This window comes from Bos grunniens, chromosome 9, assembly GCF_055505025.1.
Source record: "Bos grunniens cultivar Pamir isolate PY7600 chromosome 9, Bosgru_T2T1.0, whole genome shotgun sequence".
Classification (NCBI taxonomy): Eukaryota; Metazoa; Chordata; class Mammalia; order Artiodactyla; family Bovidae; genus Bos; species Bos grunniens.
Window position 1 is genome coordinate 37,383,294 of NC_141173.1, and position 24,400 is coordinate 37,407,693.

At 34.7% G+C, this 24,400-nt stretch overlaps 1 protein-coding gene across 1 annotated transcript in view; it reads left to right on the forward strand.

Annotated features, from left to right (window-relative positions):
* Window positions 1-20,893, forward strand: part of HDAC2 (histone deacetylase 2) — a 35,375-nt gene extending 14,482 nt beyond the window's left edge. The window contains exons 4-14 of the mRNA XM_086317220.1: window positions 1,865-1,939; window positions 2,457-2,595; window positions 5,104-5,245; window positions 8,980-9,072; window positions 9,154-9,262; window positions 14,534-14,674; window positions 14,902-15,010; window positions 15,660-15,790; window positions 16,506-16,661; window positions 19,458-19,515; window positions 20,524-20,893. Coding sequence (XP_086173346.1) covers window positions 1,865-1,939; window positions 2,457-2,595; window positions 5,104-5,245; window positions 8,980-9,072; window positions 9,154-9,262; window positions 14,534-14,674; window positions 14,902-15,010; window positions 15,660-15,790; window positions 16,506-16,661; window positions 19,458-19,515; window positions 20,524-20,554 — 1,184 coding nt within the window. The 3' untranslated portion in view covers window positions 20,555-20,893. The remainder of the gene's footprint in view (window positions 1-1,864; window positions 1,940-2,456; window positions 2,596-5,103; window positions 5,246-8,979; window positions 9,073-9,153; window positions 9,263-14,533; window positions 14,675-14,901; window positions 15,011-15,659; window positions 15,791-16,505; window positions 16,662-19,457; window positions 19,516-20,523) is intronic.
* Window positions 20,894-24,400: the final 3,507 nt, after the last annotated feature.

A 24,400-nucleotide genomic window follows, 5' to 3' on the forward strand; every position in this document is an offset into this window, starting at 1 on the left:
TATGACTGTACTTTGGCATTAGTCTGGTGTGTATATTTCTTGTCTTCTATTTGTGTGCTTTAATCCAGACTATTCCAGAAAGTTCCAAAAAAGCAAAACTTGAATTTGCCTCTTGTAGGCAACTGTTTACATTGCATTTACAACTATCTGTTGGTGCTGCTAAGTCATTTCAGTTGTGTCCGACTGTGTGCAGCCCACCAGGCTCCCCCATCCCTGGGATTCTCCAGGCAAGAATATGAGTGGGTTGCCATTTCCGTCTCCAATGCGTGAAAGTGAAGTCACTCAGTCGTGTCTGACTCCTAGCGACCCCATGGACTGCAGCCTACCAGGCTTCTCCGTCCATGGGATTTTCCAGGCAAGAGTACTAGAGTGGGTTGTTATTGCCTTCTCCATTACAACTATCTACTTTCAACTTAATACAACTTAATTCAACTTAATACAGCTATCATTGTATTAAGTATTGAGAGTAATCAGAGATGATTTAAATATATGGGAGGATGTTCCATTGGTTGTATGAAAATACTGTATAAGGGATTTGAGCATCCCCAGAATTTGGTATCATCTGGGTCCTAAAAACAATACCTTGTTGATACCAAGGGACAATTGTATGTATATCTGTATTTTCCTTTGCTGTATCAATGAAGCTTTTGATTCTCTTCTATACAGTGTTCTATTTTGTAGATATTTTATTATAAGAGATTGAATGCAAGAAGATAGAGTGCAAGATGTCTTTCTAAAATGACTAGAACAGTGTTTTTTAAAGCTTGATACTGGAGTTCATTCCGATGTTTTTATTGATGGACTTCAGTAATGATTTTGTTAAAAGAAAACAGTATTGTTTGTTCAATAATACTAAATTAAGTATAGTTGCTAGACATCTTATAAATTCATAGAATTTGATGTACGTTTTATTTATCTCAAATTTGATTCAATAAAATGTTGTATTACAAATATTAATAGATATTATTTGCCCCTGTTTTTTCAATGGGGATTTAGGCTTAGATTAAGTCATAGTTAGCCCTAAGATAAAATGAACTAACAGGATTGGTTTTAAATTTACATAATTCTGAATTGTATTAAGATAATGGTCATATCTGAAGAGCAGGAAGCTAAAATGTATACGTTAAAATAAATGAAGGATGTGCAAAGCTATACAAAGTAATGACCCTTTTTCTTGAAGAGGATATAAATTGAGGGGTGAGGAGAACTGAGAATGGGTTGTACGATCTATGTCCATTTCGTCCTCTCAGTACTGAGAAGCTAAATACGTTGTGATGTGCTGTGTATCTATATGCATGTGTTGTCTCCTTGTGCATAAGTCTCTCTCATCTGCATCTTGGCTGTTAGGAGCTTAGTTAATTCTTAACCATCTTTTAAGATTAACATTAACCATGGATGTGGGCAACCAACTGTTATACTTTTTTGGTAATCAGTACATTTCAAAGTTATGGATGTTCTGTACACTTAAAGTAGTTTTAAAGAATGTAAATCATAAAGCAATTGGACTTAAATTTAAACTTTTTAGGATTTTTATTAATTTACTGTTGTATATTTAAGGAGAAATGCCTAGGAAATTTAACCTCATATTTTAATTAAATAACACCAAATACCTTTTCTATTTTGATAGCTATTGATTTGTTTAAAAAGCAGATATTTTCCACAAATAATCATGTTAAGAATTGGTGGCAGTATTTCAGATAAAATATTTTAACTGCCTTGGATAAAATTGCATACTTTACTACTGTGATATGCATATTTTATGAATGCATCAAATAAATGTTATTTTTAGGATATAGTTTTTGTAAGAAAAGGCTTTCATTGATTCACAGAATGGATTGAAATTAATGAAATCCGTCTTCCACAGTTAATGTCGGAGAGGACTGTCCAGTGTTTGATGGACTTTTTGAATTTTGTCAGCTTTCAACTGGTGGCTCAGTTGGTAAGTGTCTTGATTTCATCAAATTTAAAAGTTGATTTAAACTTGTGTGTATTTTTTGAGATGTTTGTTTGAAACAAGCTTTAATAGTGGCTGATTTTCGTAACAAAAGCAGTATGTGTATAGTATGCGTATAGTATGCGTATAGCTGTTTACAGTTACAGTTGTTTTCAGTGGCGCGCCCCCCCCCCCCCCAGTTTTGTGATCATCATGTCACAAACTTTTTATTTGCAGCTTTTTACTTCAGTTGCATTTTCACTTACAGACTTCTTTTTCCTCCCTTTCTTCTAGCTACCATTGTCACTACCGCTTTCCAACTATGTGCTCTGATTTAACCAGATCACAGCTACAGGAAAATATTTACCTAAAGAGAAACTGTTAGTGCCCATGACAGTGATCCTCCTATGATTTTATACTCATTTGCTTATGCATGACATCCTCTTTCCTCTAGGGCTTTTCTCTAGTTATAGTAACTTTTAATTTTGAACATTTAAAAATTTCTCCTATCTTTAATTGTTAGCTGGTGCTGTGAAATTAAACAGACAACAAACTGATATGGCTGTTAACTGGGCTGGAGGATTACATCATGCTAAGAAATCAGAAGCATCAGGATTCTGTTATGTTAATGATATTGTGCTTGCCATCCTTGAATTACTAAAGTAAGTTCATTGTGTTTGACATTTTTCCTGTAAAAAGTGTTTTAATTTATAATAAAAAACTGTGCCTTTTTTAAAACGTGAACAATGGGTTGAAAATAGTTAATAAATCATGTACAGATTCATTCTAAACCATTGTAAAAATGTAGGAAATTTGGCTAGTTCTTGTATGATTAAGAATGAGAAGTGCATATTAATGTCTGAGAGTTTATTAAGTACCTTCCTAAAAGTATTAGAAGTAGCTTGACAGTTTAGATTGGAGATGTAGTTCTAACTATTGAAAAAAAATGACGTGACCCGAAGTTTGTGTTTTAACATTTTGTAAGTTTTAACTTTTCAAGAAAAAAATTTGAAACCTGTGTTGAAATTTGTTTACCTGTTGAATGTGACCAGTTCACTGCCTAGCTCCCTCATAGAGTGAGGTTTTGTTCTCTACTAATGGATATAATTATCTCTATCTCTAAATTGCTAAAGGAGGTTTTGTTCTCTACTAATGGATATAATTATCTCTATCTCTAAATTGCTAAAGGAATCAGTTTTAAAGTTTTTCTTGACTGTCAGTTGGAGAGAAAGATCTGTAGAGGTATTTGTGATTTTGGAGATTTACACAGTTAGACTTTTTTTTTTTAACTCTCATTAGATAACACATCTTAGCCGATTCTACTTAAGATGGTAACAAATTGGTATTTTTCTCAAATTGAAAATGTTCTTGCCTGAAGTTATTCCATGCATGCTATTTATAAAGGCTGATTTTTCAGTCACTTAAAATTAGATATTGACTCAATAAACAACTGAGCTGTGTTATTTGACTAATAGAGAGCCAGGAAAACCACTTGAAATCATTTGCCTTGTTTTAACTCACTGTTGGTGTTGGTTCCTGTGTCTTCATCTCAGAGCAGTAGTTCTTGCCCGCATGCTAGTAGTCAACAAGCTTAGTTCAGTTTCTCTGGACACATTTCTTCAACTGGTACAAACTTGATTTAATTAACAGCAAACAGCTTTTGAGCCATTCAGACACTGTTCACGCTGTGTGAAAGTCACTCAGTCGTGTCCTACTCTTTGCAACCCCATGGACTATACAATCCATGGAATTCTCCAGGCCAGAATACCAGAGTGGGTAGCTATACCCATCTCCAGGGGATCCTCCCAACCCAGGGATCGAACCCAGGTCTCCCACATTGCAGGCGAATTCTTTACAAACTGGGCTGTGAAGGAAGCCCGTTACATGCTATTTTTCTTTTATTATTTTATAGAAAGTCTATGATGAGACATTGTTTTCTAAGTTTCTGAATGTTGCTTTCCTGTGAGTTGAGGATATTCTTGTGAGGGCTTAGTCTTGTTTTGTCAGCCTGTATGTATTACATTCTTTTAACATGGCTGTGGTAGTATTGTAAAATGAATAATAGTACTATACCATCTAATTCCATAAAAATCATCACTTCCTTGTGCCTTGAAAGGATGATATATGACATTCACTTTCTTTATTTCTTGTTTTGACATGAGTTATCACTAACATAAGATGTCCAGAATGATGATACTTGTGACTCTGAAAATGCATTCGGATTCCGCTGTGATTGGTCGTTCTCCAAGCAGCACTGTCAAGTGATGAGAAGCTTGTGGTTTCTGTCACAGCCATTCAGTTGGAAAGAAAAAGAAGCCATAGAGAATAGTGAACAAACAAGCATGGCCATATTTCATTAACACTTTACTTATAGACATTGAGAAGGCAATGGCACCCCACTCCAGTACTCTTGCCTGGAAAATCCCATGGATGGAAGAGCCTGGTAGGCTGCAGTCCATGGGGTTGCTAAGAGTCGGATACGACTGAGCGACTTCACTTTCACTTTCCACTTTCACGTATCGGAGAAGGAAATGGTAACCCACTCCAGTGTTCTTGCCTGGAGAATCCCAGGGATGGGGGAGCCTGGTGGGCTACCCTCTATGGGGTCGCACAGAGTCGGACACGACTGAAGCGACGTAGCAGTAGCAGTAAAGACATTGAAATTTAAATTGCATTTAATTGTCACATATGAAATTAATGTTTTTGATTATATTTTCAGTCATTTAAAAATGTAAAAAAAAATATGTTCTCAAAGACTGTACAGAAGCCATTGTCTGCATTTGAACTGTGTCACACCCTATTTTATAATACTAAAGATTTACTAGAGAGATGTGAGATGCTTTACAGTAGCAATTGTAACTAAGGTGTAATCTTTAATTATAAATATATAGAAACATGCACTATGTTTTCAAAGCAGAATAAGAGATATTTCAGAAAGTAAATACATTTTCTTACCTAGATATAAAGGTTGTAAAGAGAAGATTTATAAGATCTGAGGTTCAAACTCTGACTTGAGGGTGGTCTCTTTGAATGGTCTCTTAGGCTAGAAGTAAAGAAAAGAAAGGGGATTAAACATTCTGGAATGTGGGAGCTCAAAAACAGGTGTCCTAAATCTATGGTAGTTCTTCCTGTCTTAAAACCTTATTGAAAACTTATGGCTTTGTTTGCAGGTATCATCAGAGAGTCTTATATATTGATATTGATATCCATCATGGTGATGGTGTTGAGGAGGCTTTTTATACAACAGATCGTGTAATGACTGTATCATTCCATAAGTATGGGGAATACTTTCCTGGAACAGGAGACTTAAGGGTAAGATTGAATTCTGTCTGAATAAATGTTATGAGATGAACCTAGAGGAGGTTAGTAATCTTACACCTGAACTAATATTTTTCTGGATCATTAATTTGAAGCTTATATGAAAGATTAAGTCATTTTTATGTGCTGTAATGTTGTTGTAATTCACTTTTTTGCTGACTATAAGCAAAAATTCAATAACTTTAAGGGCTTTCTTTTGCTGAGCTTTTTATTTGGTTGAATAAATACTTTGGAACATCCACAAAGCATGAAGCAGTTTTTTTGATGTTAAGTTTGAATCATCAAACCCTACTTGATTGTAGCCTATATTGCTATTGAACATAAAGATTGGTGGGATAAAATAATTGACTAGAGTCTTTTTAAGGTTTTTGTATTGCCCTCTTTTTGTGATTTGTCTTTAATTACTCAGACTTTAATCTCTTTTTTTCTTTAGGCTTCCCTCTCTCCCCCCTCATTTCTATCCCCCAACTCCCTCGCAATTTAGGGAGAAAAAGAATATCATAGCTTATCCTGCCTGCCTATTTATATATTAAGCACATTTATTTCTATTATATTTCTGTTATCTTCTTTCATTTAGTGCTTTGAAGTCCCCCCCACCTTTTTTTTTTCTTTTTGCTTCACTAGATGTTTTGATTTTTGAACCAAACTACAAGCACATTGAAGTTTATTCAAAAATTTATACAGCTGCTTTTATTTTTTTTTTAAACAAAAAGATTTTTATTGAGGAGTAAAGTCTACAAATGAAAAGGCACAGAAAACATGAACTTTAAAAACACTAAAGAAATACATATCAGTATACATTTAACTCAAAGCAAAAAATTTGTTTACCATTTCCATTTTATTCTCATCTTTTTACTCTATAGGCCTTTGTGGGGAGGGTCAGCTGCTTTTAATTTAGCTGTATTATATGGGAGATTTCTTTTAGCATGCCATTCAACATTAGTCCTAAACTATTATGTTAAGGTAAGTTTTAAGTCTGTGATATGTCCTTATGTTAGAGTTTAACAACCAAAAGTTTAGAGTGGGCTTAAAGTAGTCTTCAAATATATGATTTAATTGTTTGATCACAAGGTTGTGTTCTTTCAGTAAGAGTGCAGATGATGAAACTTTTCTTTACCCGTAAGTGGGTAGGAGGTCATTTGTTTCATTTATTTCAGTTTAAATTATGTGGCTTTTAAAATAATTTATATTTTCAGTTCTTTCTTGCCTTGGTAGCTCATCCAGTGCCTTTACCCACTTGGTCTTATCTTACAGACCAGTGATTCCCAATGATCCTTAAACTAGCAGAGTCAGTTATACTGGAGAACTTAAAAGCACATATTCTCAGACTCCAGAAATTCTGAATGATTCTATTCTGCACACTAAAATTCGAGAACCACTGCTCTAAACCAGTAGAATTTGTCTATAACCATTGCACTCTGATGGAAATTAAGCAAAAACTTTCCCAGCTTTAAGCTTAAAGAAATTACACTGCAAGACAGTGTAATTTTAACTCATCTCAGAAATGGCAGTGGAAGCCTCTGTTTAATTTCTAACAGTGTACTTAGAATTGTTTGAAGTTGGAAGATACTGGAAAATGTGTGTTTTAAAGATTGAAAATGACTTTCAACATCTCTTTTCCTCTCAAGATTTTATACTCCTATGAAATGTCACATTTCTTTTCCCTTTAGGTATTAAAAGATATCCCCAAGTTTAGGAAACTAAAATCAGTTTCCTACATTGTACGTGTTGTTGTATTTGGACTTTCATGAAGTTCAAGTATTATATAATTTAGTAAACATTACCATTTCTACCTGAGAATTCATTCTAAATCAGAAAAGAAGTCTACTGTGAGCTTAGATCGTTGTTAAAACTATGCTTGCATTATTATTAGATCAGTAGTCTGTAGATGGAAGAAAAAAAAACAAAGGTGTGATAAGTAGTAGTAGTAGATGGAAGAAAAAAAACAAAGGTGTGATAAGTAGTAGTAGTAGTTGTCGTAGGTGTAGTAGTAGTTACGGAGGGTATAAAACTTGGTCCAATAAGGGCCGCAGTTCTGAACTGTGAGTGAGAAGTGCTTTTAATTCACCTTTAACTCGAGTGAGAAGTGCTAACCAACTTTCTGTATTCTGAAATCTTAGTGTCAATGTGTATTCCAACTGTGTTTTTTTACTACAGAAGTCTCAGGATTTACAGCATTTTAGTTTGTCCATATGTGTTTAGTTTGTATTTAGTTATATAAAAATTTAGATTCTTTAAGAAAAATTGTGGGAGTGTGTGTGTAATTTCATGCTTTTTCATCAAAAGTTGGATCATAACAACTCTAATATTGAAGGGTGAAGGGTAAACTATGCTCTTTAAAAAATGGATTCAAGCTGAGATTGTTCCATGAGAAAAAAGGGAATAACATGTATTTGTATTAGTAATCCTAAAGATTCATATATATTGAGACATTATACAATTGACCCTTGAAAAACAAGGGAATCAGGGATGCTGACTCTCCTGCAATTGAAAATCTGCATATGACTGACTCCCCAAAAGCATGAATACTAATAGCCTTCATGATAACATAAATGGTCAATTAACATATTTTGTACATCTACATATATTTTATGCATTCATGACATACTTTGTTCTTAATTTTCAAAAATATTTCTAAGTGCAGTTCACATGCAGGTTTTTTCATGTTGTTTCAAACCTCCAGAAAAATTTTCTAATACATTTATTGGAAAAAAAATCTGCACAAAAGTGGACCCACCATTCAAACCTTTGTTGTGTAAAACAGGTCAATTGTAATGAGAAATGTCTCTACCATCTCTTCTAAAATTATACAGTTGACTCTTGAACAACACAGGTTATGAACTTCTGAGGGACTTTTTTCACTAAGTAATTACTTCAGTGCTACACAATTTGCAGTTAATTGAACCCACAGATGCAGAATTGTAAATATGGAGGACAGACTGTAATGTTAAACTCAAGTTTTCAACTATGCTGTTGTTTATACCCCAGTGTTGTTCAAAAATCAACTATTCATAGTGTGTGTGTGTGTACATATATACACATATACATAAACATAGATTTACACATGCATAAATTATAATTAATAAAATAAGTATATATGTTTTGTATGTATGTAGCTGGAACTCAGTTTCTCTCTTTTGCTTCTTTTGGGAGGTATTAATGCCTTGAGTGATACTTTTTTAACAAGTAGAAACAAAATTTATTTCAAGCCTAGTTAAATAAGACAGATTTCAGTGTTTTAGTCTGTAGCTGTTAAAACTTGAAGAAAGTCTTACCAGTATTAATCAACTCATACCAGATTGTGAGCCACAAGAAACGGTTTTGCATTAGAGACAATGCAGGACAACCCTGTCCTGCAGGGTTCTTTGGCTCAGAGTTTGAATTTCCTACAGTTTGACTGGTAAATTTGTCTTGTGTATTTTGTTTATGACAAATTTCTTGAGTTAATATTTAATTTCAAACTGCCCTTAACTGTGTTAAATTTCTTTCCTCCCCAAAATAATCATTACAGATTAACTAGAATTGGTTCTTTTCAGCTTTATAAATATCCATAAATGTTGAAATACATACTTATTCTATATTATTTCCTCTCTCAGCCTATAAGATGAATTCAGAATTGGGTTTGTTACCTACTCTTTTAAATCTTTTTAAAATATTTGAATAATTAAATATGTCAAACTTTTTATTATAATGTATTCTCTAAGATCTACTTACACTATGTATTTTAGGATATTGGTGCAGGAAAAGGCAAATACTATGCTGTCAATTTTCCAATGAGAGATGGTATAGATGATGAATCATATGGCCAGATATTTAAGCCTGTAAGTATTACTATTTTTTAAAATGAAAAGGAATTCTAAAATGTTTTTTAGAGATATTAACATTTGTTACCTTATACATAGATTATTTCAAAAGTGATGGAGATGTATCAGCCTAGTGCTGTGGTGCTACAGTGTGGTGCAGACTCCCTATCTGGTGATAGACTTGGTTGCTTCAATTTGACAGTTAAAGGTAAGCGATTTGAAGGGTGATACTCCAGAAAAAAATTTTCTTCTTCCTAAGAACTTCCCATAAAAATTGTCTTTTTTTACCTGCTACTTAACACGGAACCACGTGTGTCTTATATTTTTTACAGGTTTTTGGCATATGTATGTATGTATTTCGAATTGATTTATATAATTACAGTTAATCTAGTTTCAGTAAATTAGGTCTTTTATTTTGTCAAATTTATATATACATTTTTATGTGAGCAGTTTTATAAGACTTGTTGCTGTCCCAACCAAGGCAGTGATTTTCTTCTCTTTTTTTTAACTTATATTTGTTTATTTATTTATTCTGGTTTTATTAAGATGTAGTTGACATGTAGCCATGTAAGCTTGAGGTGCACATTATAATTTGACTTCAATAGCATGATTTCAGCATCGTGAAATGATTAACACAGAAGGTTTAGTGAACACTCATCATCTCCTATAGTTAAAACATTAAAGAAATAGATTGAAAATGTGTATATTTTTCTTTGTGATGAGAACCCTTAGGATTACTGTCTTTAACAGCTTTCATTTATAATATACAGCAGTGTTAATTATCTGCATCATCATGTACATTTAATCCCTCATACTTATTTATCTTTTAATTAGAAGTTTGTATCTTTTTATTATCTTCATCTAATCCCCTCCCCACCTCTGGTAATTACAAATCTGATCTCTTTTTCTGTCAGTTTGTTTGTTGTTTGTTTTTGAAGTATAATTGACCTGCACCATTATAGTAGTTATTTTCTGGTCCACAGCATTGTAATTTGATAATCTGTACATTTCCAAATGATAACCATGATAAGTCTAGTTGTCATCAAGCATCATGCAAAGATATTATTTTGCTGTTGACTGTATTCCCAACACTATATTTCATACCTGTGTCTCATTTATATTGTACTTTTTAATCTCCTTCATCTGTTTCTCTCCCCTCTTGCAACTATCTTACTTGTTTTCTGTAACTATTTCTGTTAAGTTATATTTGCTCATTTGTTTTTTAGATTCCACATATTACACTTAGCATAATTTTCAACATTTTTGGTTGATTCTTTTGGTGCTTACCTTTCTTAAGACAATATGCAAGCTTTTTTTATTTTTTTTTTGGCCATGCCGTGCAGCTTATGGGATCTTAGTTCCCCAACCAGGGTTTGAACTCTGGCCCTCAGCAGTGCAAGCCCAAGAGTTCTAACCATTGGACCACCCGGGAATTCTGCAAGCTGTATTATTATTTTTAACTTAATTTTAACCTTGTATATTTACTTTCCATTGTGAAAGAAAAGGGAGTCACCACTGTGTCCCTAACACATGCATTTACCCTTCCAGTATCCCATTTTTGCGGTTTAAATCTAGACCAGAATTTTAGTTATGGTAGTCATTGTTTATGGCATCATCAAAAACATTAAAGCATGGTTCAGCTTACTCAATTTTCCTTTTGCATAACTTGTTTTTCTGTGCAATTTTGTCATTTCCTTCGTTTTCTCAGTTACTCATTAATAAATGAAGGTGGATCAGGTTTTCTATCAGTTTTACCTTCTTGAAGAACAGCCTTCTGACCTGTTCTTGTTTGGGTGAATTTCCTCTGTAGATCTGTTAGAATGTTGAGCTGTTCTTTGCTTTTAAGTGTTAAAATCAACGTGATAGAGGTCCAGACCAAAGTAAAGATCACCATTATGGAATGAGCTGCTAGGGTGTAAGAATAAATCTGAAAATATTTTATAAGTTTTGAAAATTTATCGTACGTAGGTTAGTAGTATTAATCATGGATATTGTACAAGATTTTGGAGTTGTTTTCCTTGTGAACTTTTAGGTAACAAGTTCATGTTCTACTTGAATTCGCTCATAAAAGGTGAAGAATTCTCAGGTAGAACTTTTTCCAGTACTTACTATTGGCTTAAACGGAAATTAACAACTAAATTTAGATTTTAAAGACTATTTTATTTAATATTAGGATGGCTCCTGTGCCGGGCAGCATTAGAATTATTAGATAATCAATCTATTCTACTTATATTAGGTTGAACGATTTGAAATTATCTGTTTCCTCAAAAATGGATATGATCTTCTTAAAATCTATCTAATGTCCTCAAAGTGTGCATTACTTTGTCACTTTTCTTGTCTTAACTTTTTGAAAGTCCCTAATGCCTTTGTGTGTAAAAGTAATAGCTTTCATAACTATAAGCCACAACATTTACTCTTACTGTAAATCTACATTATATTTCAACTGACTGATAGAATGTAATTTGTATAAAGCATATAAAGGTATTTGCAATCCCAAAGCTTAAACTTGATTCCAAGCTTTTTCCAGTGCCAGCTTCAAATCAGATTTCTCAGGTCTGCTAAAGTCAGTTTACCTCTTGTCCGTCTCCTTTCTATCTTCGTTTATATTGTTAGGATTGTATGTTCTCCAGTCTTCATGTATATAAGTTTTAGCCTTTAGAAAAATCCCTTTATAATCATTTTTGTCAGATTCTGAGATGAAGGAAAAGGAAATGTCCTTTTTTAGCCAGCTTTCTTTACTTAGAAGTCTTTAAGTTAATTTTTTGTTTGTTTCATCTTTAAAAATACCCAAATGGCTTTCCCCTATTATAAGAAGCATGCATTTTTGTAATTGCAGTAATAAAAATTGGGTTGTGACTCATATAATGTGACTATTGAATACTTAATGAAAATGCCCACAGTTATAGTTACATGAAGAAAACTTTAAGCTTTTAAAAATTAGGAAGAATTGGAACGGAATATTTAAAAAAAAACTATCTTTGGATGATGAGGCTTCACTGGTAGCTCAATGGTAAAGAATCTGCCTGTCAATGCAGGAGACTCATGGGTTCGATCCTTAAACTGGGAACATTCCCTGGAGTAGGAAAGGGCAACCCACTCCAGTATTCTTGCCTTGGAAATCCCATGGACAGGGGAGCCTGGTGAGCTACAGTCCATGAAGTTGCAAAGAGTAGGACATGACTTAGCAACTGAATACAACAGCAGCATCTTCAGATGATAGATTTTTAGGTATTTTTTTCTCTTTGTACTTACTTTGATTTTTCCAAATATTCAACATGTATCAGTTTCTTCTGTAATTGAAGGATTTTGTTCTTGCTTTAAAGGTTGACTTATGTTCCTGAATGATGATAATATAAGAAGTTACTAGTGACTTGTAATTGATTATTGAATTATGACATCCAAATGAAATATTTTGTTTTTATGTTAGGTTTACTTTATATTTAGATTTCTATACAAAGAAATTTGTTAAAGTTGTTTTTAATAGTAATAATATAAATAAGTTAAGTGTCCATAATACCACTATCTAAAATAACCTATAGTTAAGCCTTAGAAAGCATTACTACGAACAAAGCTAGTGGAGGTGATGGAATTCCAGTTGAGCTATTTCAAATCCTGAAAGATGATGCTGTGAAAGTGCTTCACTCAATATGCCAGCAAATTTGGAAAACTCAGCAGTGGCCACAGGACTGGAACAGGTCAGTTTTCATCCCAATCCCAAAGAAAGGCAATCCCAAAGAATGCTCAAACTACCACACAATTGTACTCATCTCACACACTAGTAAAGTAATGCTCCAAATTCTCCAAGCGAGGCTTCAGCAATACATGAACGGTGAACTTCCAGATGTTCAAGCTGGTTTTAGAAAAGGCAGAGGAACCAGAGATCAAATTGCCAACATCCACTGGATCATGGAAAAAGCAAGAGAGTTCCAGAAAAACATCTATTTCTGCTTAATTGACTATTGCCAAAGCCTTTGTGTAGATCCCAATAAACTGTGGAAAATTCTGAAAGAGATGGGAATAGCAGACCACCTGACTTGCCTCTTGAGAAATTTGTATGCAGGTCAGGAAGCAACAGTTAGAAGTGGACATGGAACAACACACTGGTTCCAAATAGGAAAAAGAGTACATCAAGGCTGTATATTGTCACTCTGCTTATTTAACTTATATGCAGAGCACATCACGAGAAACGCTGGACTGGAAGAAACACAAGCTGGAATCAAGATTGCTGGGAGAAATATCAGTAACCTCAGATATGCAGATGACATCACCCTTATGGCAGAAAGTGAAGAGGAACTAAAAAGCCTCTTGATGAAAGTGAAAGAGGAGAGTGAAAAAGTTGGCTTAAAGCTCAACATTCAGAAAACGAAGATCATGGCATCTGGTCCCATCACTTCATGGGAAATAGATGGGGAAACAGTGGAAACAGTGTCAGACTTTATTTTGGGGGCTCCAAAATCACTGCAGATGGTGACTGCAGCCATGAAATTAAAAGATGCTTACTCCTTGGAAGGAAAGTTATGACTAACCTAGATAGCATATTCAAAAGCAGAGATATTACTTTCCCAACAAAGGTCTGTCTAGTCAAGGCAATGGCTTTTCCAGTGGTCATGTATAGATGTGAGAGTTGGACTGTGAAGAAAGCTGAGCGCCGAAGAATTGATGCTTTTGAACTGTGGTGCTGGAGAAGGCTCTTGAGAGTCCCTTGGACTGCAAGGAGATCCAACCAGTCCATTCTGCAGATCAGTTCTGGGTGTTCTTTGGAAGGAATGATGCTAAAGCTGAAACTCCAGTACTTTGGCCACCTCATGCGAAGAGTTGACTCATTGGAAAAGACTCTGATGCTGGGAGGGATTGGGGGCAGGAGGAGAAGGGGACGACAGAGGATGAGATGGCTGGATGGCATCACCAACTCAATGGATGTGAGTCTGAGTGAACTCTGGGAGTTGGTGATGGACATGGAGGCCTGGCGTGCTGCGATTCATGTGGTCGCAAAGAGTCAGACATGACTGAGTAACTGAACTGATCTGAAACCTGTATAGTCTTAAGTAATTTTTTTGTTCATGTCTGTGGAGAAAAGTGGTAACAAAACATCAGTTTAGATTAGGTTGTACTTAATGTTTCATTGTAACCTCACTTATTTTTTCCCCCCAGGTAACCTTATATGAACATAGGATTTTCATATCACATTAATAAAAATGTGTTATATTTTAATCTTAATATAGTTGTATACTTGACTTTTCCATCAAGTACACTTGTTAACATAGCCAGTTATGTCTTAATGAGTTTTGTATATTGGTAAAAGGTGTTTGATGAAAGTTTTAGACTAGAAATTTTCTTAAAATTTTTATGTATTATTTGTTTTTTAAATATTTAGCAAAGCCATTTTGGTTGAGTAAAATTTTGTTTATATTTTTAAATTTTTCTTTTCCAGCTGTTACAGTGTGTAAATATATTGTTACCCAAATCTTCTTTGTCTTAGGTCATGCTAAATGTGTAGAAGTTGTAAAAACTTTCAATTTACCATTACTGATGCTTGGGGGAGGTGGATACACAATCCGCAACGTTGCTCGGTGTTGGACATATGAGACTGCAGTTGCCCTTGATTGTGAGATTCCCAACGGTAAGTGTTCTTATTGTGATGTCTTTATTGGATGAACTGTCTGTTTGTAGAAAAAGATGGTTAGGTCATTAGAGTTGATTCCAAAACTGTAAATAGGAGAGCAGCCACTAAATTCATTTTGTATTCACTTTTAAATATTTTCTCTGGAAATATTTTACAACTTGAGTCTGGATTTTGTGTATGGATTGAGCTTTTAATATGTAACTTTATTTCATTATTTTTAATAGAATTGCCATATAATGATTATTTTGAGTATTTTGGACCGGACTTCAAACTGCATATTAGTCCTTCAAACATGACAAACCAGAACACTCCAGAATATATGGAAAAGATAAAGTAAGACATCATCAAATTGATTTGATTAACATTATTAATGTAACTTTTGAAGCTTTTAGAAAGTCATGTGCAGTAGGTCAGTTTAACTTTATACATAAGGTATTCCCTTTTGTCAAAAGTATTTGAAACCTTAAGATTGTTGGTTTCTTTAATTTTATAAAATGATGGAAAATGTATAATAGATTATAGCTCAAAAATACTTCCGTTTTCTGTTAGTTAAAATGGACTTTTTTGTTGAAAAGGGCTCTATAAGTTGTATATTTTCTTGCTTTACACAAAAGTGAAATTTATTTTCATTGAAACATTTGATAAACCTTTCTCTAAGAAATAGAGTTTGGAGAGACATTGTTCGTACCCAGGCCTGGGTTTGTGCCCTCACTCCATGACATTTGGCAAGTTAATTTGCCTTTATGCTTATATTTCCTCATCCTTGAAATGGGGGATGAAATTTAGTATCTACCTTGTAAATTTTGAGGATTAAACAGGTTAATAATAGGTAAAGTATCAGTACCCAGTAAATGTTACGATTTTAATTCTTAGGTTAAGCTAGATAAAAGATGCAATTTATTTTGCTTAATGTTTCCTCTTTCACTGAAAAGGAACTTGAAAGAAAATATTTTTTCTAATAACTATGCATGTTGTAATTTAGACAGCGTTTATTTGAAAATTTACGCATGTTGCCTCATGCACCTGGCGTCCAGATGCAAGCTATTCCAGAAGATGCAGTTCATGAAGATAGTGGAGATGAAGATGGAGAAGATCCAGACAAGAGAATTTCTAGTAAGATAGTCCTTTGATGTGTATTCTGTTACATTTTTCTGGTTTATTAAAAGCACACTACAGACTGAAGGTTTTGGTTGCCCAAGAACTTCACCTGTTTTCATGAGCACACTATTATTACTGTCTATTTTCATCATTTTTTAAATCTTATGTAGATTTAATTTCCTTTGTCTCAGAGCCTGATTTGAGTGTCAGCAATTTCATTTTCTACAAATTAACCACTTATGTGTAGTGTAAGTTGAATAACATTAAGCACCTTCTGTTTGATTCTACCATCTAATTCCACTTAATATGATTTGTAAGCTTTTAGCCTAATAGTATGCTATTATGGTATAGACATTCTAACATAATTGACATAAATGATATTTCTTATTTTCTCTCCTTCCCCTCTCAGCTCTGAAATAAAAGGTTACTTTTTATTTAAAGACATCACTCCTACTTCCTATCAGGAAAGCAATATTTTTTTCCTCCAAAGTTTTTTTTTTTTTTTAATGAGAACCTCTAATGTTCTTCGTATTCCTTTGAATTATTTCTTCCTAGATTAAAGCTAAATTTTCAATGTTTAGCAAGCCATGCATTCAGTTATAATCTTAAAATCTGTTTCCTTACTTTTAAATATGACTGGCTAGTTCTTCTATAGAGCAATGCACTTAACAGTTGTAAAATCTGTGACTGCCTTTGTCAAAATGTTATTAAAAATCTTTTAATGTGTCAGTTCGAGCATCAGACAAACGAATAGCTTGTGATGAAGAGTTCTCAGATTCTGAGGATGAAGGAGAAGGCGGTCGTAGAAATGTGACTGATCATAAGAAAGGAGCAAAAAAAGCTAGAATCGAAGAAGACAAGAAGGAAACGGAGGACAAAAAAGCAGGTCAGATTTATTTTTTGATAGATGTTTTAATTGTAAGTTTTTGAAAGTGAGCAACCAGGCAATTTTTATAAGATCCTGAAATACTTAAATGAGTATCAGAAATAGGTGAGTATGCTAAACAAATAGGTGACTTTTTTTCCCTCCATGTAAGTAAACTTTTAGTTAAAGCTCTCCAAATGTTATTAGTCACATTTGCTTTTATAATATAGGAAACTATCTCTTCTTGGCAACATAGGCTTAAAATATTGAATGTTGCACTGTGATCTAGACTGAGTGAGAGAACAGACTGGTTATAGACCCATATGTAGCCCATGAGCAGAGCAGAAATTCTAAGCTAATTTGTAACTGCCTGTAAGTTTATTTGATGAGAATAAAGCATAAAAGAAGACTCACATTATATAACCTTAGACCAGTTTCACCATTTTGAAAAGGCTCAGAGAACAGACTTTGTTATAATTTGAAAGAAACGTAAAAGCGATGGAAAGATGGGAAGGGATTTGAGAGCTGGGTTAGGAGGAGACAATACTTTCTGATGTCTTAACTTTAAAAATGTGTCTTGTCTGTTGAGGCAAATGTGTCAGTTTGTCTGTTGAGAAAATAGATGATTTAGGGCATTGCATTTGCTTTCAGAGTGTGTTATCTTTTATCTGAGTTTCCAGAGCACTTACACATATCTCAGTCATTTTATTTAACACATCATATTATAACACCTCATTAGGAACTTTACATATCTCCCTGCTAGATTGAGCTGCTCTTGGCTAGAGAATGCAGTATCTTAAATACCTGAGTTCTTGTACTTGGTGCATTTCCTGCTGGATACCTGCTACCTATATGCAGGTAACGGTGAGGAGCACAGGTTTTAGTTGAGCTGTTAATTTTGACCCTGTAGCATGTGGAAAACAGATTCAGAGGTACTGGGCCAACATCCTTTTTCTGTCATATTGAAGTTACGTGAGTAAGCTGGCTCTCGTGTTCTTTTTTCACTAGAGAGTGTTTGGAATCTGTAGCATGTCTGCACATCTAGTTCTGTTTTGTTTGTGGATTGACTCCACTATAGGCTACTGTTCTCTGTCTATCATTTTATAATTTTAACTTCCCAATGTATTACAATGATGGCTCCAGTCTGCTCTTGTGTACTGATTGACATCCAGAGATTCCAGCTATGATTGAGGTAAGAAGGACTTAACTTTAGCTGTAGGATTTTTCTAGTATTTTTCTTTTCTCTGTCAATTTGTCTTTTCTGTATTTTTTGTTTGTTGTTTGTCTTCCTTTCTGGCATTTATTCTTGCTTTTTAAACTTTTATCTTTCTATGCTTTTTCTTCCAAATGGGAAAGTGGGTGCACTAGAGTGCTTATCTTTCATTGCTGCTTTAGCTGAAAATGAGAGTGCCTTTTGATCTGGCTTTAATGGCCTGGTGGTGGATTAATCTCAGTATTTAGTTCCTAAATACTTCTGTTGCTGATAGTAATTGATACTTAAATTTCTTAGTTTAATAATGAAATTCTTCTTATAGTGTCTTGCATTTGTTAAAATCTTGCAACATACAGATAAAAAAAATACTACCATAGAAAACATTTTTAAAAGTCTGTAGTTCAGAACCTAAAGTTAGGAATATTTCTTTGCTCTTCATCCCTCCCCAAACCACACTTGGCACTTTTGTTTACATATCTAAAATAAAGCCAGAAGCCAAAACAAATGTCATAATAAACATGTTGCTATATGTTTGTATTATAATCATTGCCTCACAACTTTGATTCATTGGCTTATCTAAAGAAAAAATTTACCACATTTTGGCTAATTTGTTTCAATGATCTTGAATGGATAGTGTTACTCTTACTATTTTGTTAATTTTTATTAAAATGGTAAAGTTCTGATACTTATATAGTGAAGGTTTAAAAAGTAATGGCTGTGTATATGTATGGCTAAGTCCCTTCACAGTTCACCTGAAACTGTCACAACATTGTTAATCAGCTATACTCCAGTACAAAAGAAAAAGTTTAAGAAAAAAAAGAGGGTACTAGAAAAGAAGGGTACTAGCGCTAAGAGTCGGACACGACTGAGCGACTTCACTTTCACTTTTCACTTTCATGCATTGGAGAAGGAAAAGCAACCCACTCCAGTGTTCTTGCCTGGAGAATCCCAGGGATGGGGGAGCCTGGTGGGCTGCCGTCTATGGGGTCGCATAGAGTCAGACACGACTGAAGCAACTTAGCAACAGCAGCAGCAGCCTAACCATTATTTAAAAAAAAAAAAAACTTGGTTATATAAGCAATAGAATTTAGCTTCTGTTTTGTCTCTGACCTTAACTGATTCTGTCCTCTTGTCACAAGACTCCAGCCAAATTGGTCTTGCAGTTTTTCCTTCCAACCTAATTCCTTGTTGCCTCAAAGTCCTTTTGAGCTTTCCCTCTGTTCAAGGTACTTCTTCCCTTTTCCCACTCAAAAGTGATTTGTTCTTCAGAATGCCTCTCAAAGGTCACTTGTCATAGCCTTTCCTGATCTACCATGGTGTTTGCGCATGTCTGTTGGCTGAATGTCTTCATAGTATATATCCTGCCTATAATGCTGTGATTCCCATAGGGCAAAGTTCCCAAAGGCAGGACTGCAAATGTTGCATTGATATTGAACCTCTGTCATTTAGTACATCTTCAGAAGCTTAGTTAGTTGTTGATTTCATGAACGATAATATTGTATATGGGAGTTTTTTATATTTTAAGTAAGATATATTTTAAAATAAAATATATGCATTTTATATTTCAAAATAGGTGTTAATCTCTTCCCAATTTTTGTTTTTAGATGTTAAGGAGGAAGATAAATCCAAGGATAATAGTGGTGAAAAAACAGATACCAAAGGGTAAGCTGTATTCTTTTTCTAGTAATTTTTATATGCTATAAAAATAATGAGTATGTTTACTGGGGTTGGGGTGAGTATACATATATTCTTTGAGAAGTACTGAACTAAACCTGGAATATCATCAGTAGGTTGTTATGAGATGCTCTGAATTTTAGTATGGTATGTAAGACAATATGGAGAAGGCAATGGCACCCCACTCCAGTACTCTTGCCTGGAAACTCCCATGGACAGAGGAGCCTGGTAGGCTGCAGTCCATGGAGTCGCTAAGAGTCGGACACTACTGAGCGACTTCACTTTCACTTTTCACTTTCATGCATTGGAGAAGGAAATGGCAACCCACTCCAGTGTTCTTGCCTGGAGAATCCCAGGGACGGGGGAGCCTGGTGGGCTGCCGTCTGTGGGGTTACACAGAGTCGGACACGACTGAAGTGACTTAGCAGTAGCAGTAAGACAATATATATGTATCTTAACCATTAGCTTATATTTCATTTACTTGCTTGTTTTTCATTTATGTAACATGCCTTTAAAAATTACAAAAGCTAATAATAATCAGTGTTGTAACTGAATGTATTAAAATAGGTCAGTTTATATTCTTGAACATAATTTATCTAAGCCTTGTTTTGCTATTAACTTTTATATAGACACTCATCATCTTTCATGGTGCTCTTATTTCTATATACATGATTTTTTGGTGTTATAAGACAGGTAAATTTTAAGAATCACTGGGCTAGTATAACATAATTTTTTAAAAGACCATAATTGAGCTTTCTGTTGTCAGAAAGCATATAGATGCTTGGCCACACATAATTTTGTGTTAGCCTTCATAGGATGACTTGGAATAGGTTGTAAAACCCTCAGAAGGTCAAGGCAGTCAGTCAGTGCTCCAAAAACTCAAGGCACTACCAGCTTACATGTTTCTTGGTGGGAACCATAGGACTGATCTATTGGTCATTGCATTTAAACTGAGATTGTGCAGTTTTTAATATTTCATATTGCCTCTTTTAACAGAGCCAAATCAGAACAGCTCAACAATCCTTGAATTTGAGTCTCACAACTTTCAGAAACCATAAAAAAGTGAGAAAATATTGGGAAGAAAAATGTTTTTTCTTTTTGAAGACTTCTGGCTTCATTTTATACTACTTTGGCATGGACTGTATTTATTTTCAAAATGGCTTTGTTTTTGTTTTTCTTGGCAAGTTTTATTGTGAGTTTTCTAATTATGAAGCAAAATTTCTTTTCTCCACCATGCTTTATGTGATAGTATTTAAAATTGATGTGTTATTATGTCAAAAAACTGATCTATTAAAGAAGTAATTGGCCTTTATGAGCTGATTTTTCCATCTTTTGTAATTATCTTTATTAAAAAATTGTACTTCGATTGTCTTTTGTCTGTTTATTACAACATGGAGTCTAATTTCATAGGCTAGTAACATGACCGTTTCTGTAGAAAAATAGAATACCCTAAAGCTGAAAGATACTGATGTCCTAAGACATCCATGAACTGTTTAGGAAATTACTGTGTTTACAGTAATTATTATTTCTTACTCTAATAGGAGTTCTACCATCTTGTTCTCTGTAGGTTAACCAGCCAATATTGGTGAAGATTAATATCTCATAATCATAATTTATCTTAGATTAATGAAACAAGCTATGCAGTTGAGATATAGGAATTAGCTTTGAGCTGAACCAAAGATTCTCAAAAACTGGTAATCGATTCTGAGTTGAAAGAAGAAATCTATGATCAGAAAAGGAAACTGTAGCTTCCATACTGAGCTCTGTGGGACTCTTTTGCCAACCCCTACTATATACCAAGTAGACAAAGAATTGTATAGTGTGTTTGAACAGAAATTTCCTGTGTTTATGTCAAGGCTAAAATAAAACCTGCTGTTTAGACAAAACCTGGTTCTTGTACTGCATATTCATGGTACCCAGGTTCCACTATTACACCCAGGCTTCCAAATGAAGGAAATAAACACTTAAAAGTCATTTATCATGAGTTTATTGAATGTCTACCCACTTTAAGGCTTTGAGCATGCAACTGAACATAATGGGAAAATGCCTGCTCCCACAGCTTACACTTTAATGGTAGGAAGCAGACAAACGGGGTAATTTCTGCTCCTAGGATATGCAAAGGAGAGCAAAACATTTTAGAAACTTGCCAAAATCAATGAAATCTTTTTGCTGGGCCAAATTGATTATTTTGAGTTAAAAATTTGGACAGTAGATCAGTCAAAAATATGTCTCTTAAAGCTCCTGTTAAATACTTCAGCATTTACAAAAACACCTGGACTTTTGTAATGAGCAGCTGTTCTCTCACCTGTATTTAACAGATATTTCACTTGCCATGTTGGTTCCAACTCTTTTTTTTCTTTAAATAAGTTTAAACAGAAGAAGTTGAAGCCCTCTTTATCCACTTTGTCATTTGATTCCCTTACAACTCTTCAGAAGTAACCATCCCTTATGCCTGTTTTCACTCTTGCTGCATATCTTGTAAGCATTCAAGCCCTTGTGGTGTTAGGAATTATGGAATTCAGTCCTTCATTCGTGAAATAGTTACATACATTTAGTGTTTGTGAAACACACAATGGTATTGCACATGTACACTTATGTAACTTGCTTTTTTACATTTTGATTAACCCTGTTGAACAAGTCCAACTCATTTTAACTGCTCTGTGTTAAGTTTCCATTTTAAGGACATACCAAAAATTTGTTTTAGTAGTGTAGTGAACCTCCTTGGTTACATTTAGGTTTTGTTTTACTATTTACAAATAGAAGCATCTACATAAAGCTGAAGCCTCAAGAGAATAATATGAAACATGAAAGCTCAGCAAAGTGACTTGGTACAACATTAATACACAGAAAACAGCAACTGGTAATATACACAAACAGCCAGATTTGCCAGAAAAAGTAAGGTCCTATTTATAAGAGCAGTAACAAAAATTCTTATAAATAAAAAATATAAAGAAGCTATGGTTCTGGCATATACTGAAAAAGATCATAAGATGTCAAGATAAATACCCTAATACATATGGAACAATATTGGATAAAATAATTCAGATTGATGAAGGAAGAGATTATTCCTTGAGTGGTATTGGGATAATGGGCAATCAAATGGATAAAAAGAAGTTGTATGCTTTCCATGAGAAGAGTCAGATTAGCTGGATGTTGAATTTTATCAAAAGCATTTTCTGCATCTATTGAGGTAATCAATTTTTATTCAATTTTTTCACGTGATTTTAAAATTAATTTTTAATTAAAAAATATAAACATAATTTCTGGTCAAAGGGATGGAAATTTTATACATCCTTATAGCTTTCCTTTCCTTTTTTTCAAATTGTCTTGTGATGACTTACAGATTCATCAGTTCAGCGTTTCTGGGACAATAGTGACTATCTTAAGTTTCATTTCTTCCTTGGAAGATTTACCTTGTGGCTACAAATCCTAACAGAGTCTTCTGGGAGAATCATATGGTCCTGATAGGGGTAGTCACTATCATTTCAGTTTTAAAAATGGCACTTTAAAACAGACCTCAACTTGGCAGGGAGGTAGGGGGAGTGGAGAAGCTCTTAAGGAAGATACTGCTATTTTCTCAATTTTTCTCATTTCCGTATGGCATGGATGAAAGCTTCCAAATTCCACTAGTCAGATCAGATCAGTTGCTCAGCCGTGTCCGACTGTTTGCTACCCCATGAATTGCAGCACGCCAGGCCTCCCTGTCCATCACCAACTCCCGGAGTTCACTCAGACTCACGTCCATAGAGTCAGTGATGCCATCCAGCCATCTGATCCTCTGTCGTCCCCTTCTCCTCTTGCCCCCAATCCCTCCCAGCATCAGAGTCTTTTCCAATGAGTCAACTCTTCACATGAGGTGGCCAAAGTACTGGAGTTTCAGCTTTAGCACCATTCCTTCCAAAGAAATCCCAGGGCTGATCTTCAGAATGGACTAGTTGGATCTCCTTGCAGTCCAAGGGACTCTCAAGAGTCTTCTCCAACACCACAGTTCAAAAGCATCAATTCTTCGGCACTCAGCCTTCTTCACAGTCCAACTCTCACATCCATATATGACCACAGGAAAAACCATACCCTTGACTAGACGAACCTTTGTTGGCAAAGTAATGTCTCTGCTTTAGAATACACTGTCTAGATTGGTCATAACTTTCCTTCCAAGGAGTAAGTGTCTTTTAATTTCATGGCTGCAGTCACCATCTGCAGTGATTTTGGAGCCCAGAAAAATAAAGTCTGACACTGTTTCCACTGTTTCCCCATCTACTTCCCGTGAAGTGATGGGACCAGATGCCATGATCTTCGTTTTCTGAATGTTGAGCTTTAAGCCAACTTTTTCACTCTCCTCTTTCACTTTCATCAAGAGGCTTTTTAGTTCCTCTTCACTTTCTGCCATAAGGGTGGTGTCATCTGCATATCTGAGGTTATTGATATTTCTCCCGGCAATCTTGATTCCAGCTTGTGTTTCTTCCAGTCCAACGTTTCTCATGATGTACTCTGCATAGAAGTTAAATAAACAGGGTGACAATATACAGCCTTGACATACTCCTTTTCCTATTTGGAACCAGTCTGTTGTTCCATGTCCAGTTCTAACTGTTGCTTCCTGACCTGCATACAAATTTCTCGAGAGGCAGATCAGGTGGTCTGGTATTCCCATCTCTTTTAGAATTTTCCACAGTTTATTGTGATCCACACAGTCAAAGGCTTTGGCATAGTCAATAAAGCAGAAATAGATGTTTTTCTGGAACTCTCTTGCTTTTTCCATGATCCAGCGGATATTGGCAATTTGATCTCTGGTTCCTCTGCCTTTTCTAAAACCAGCTTGAACATCAGGAAGTTCACGGTTCACATATTGCTGAAGCCTGGCTTGGAGAATTTTGAG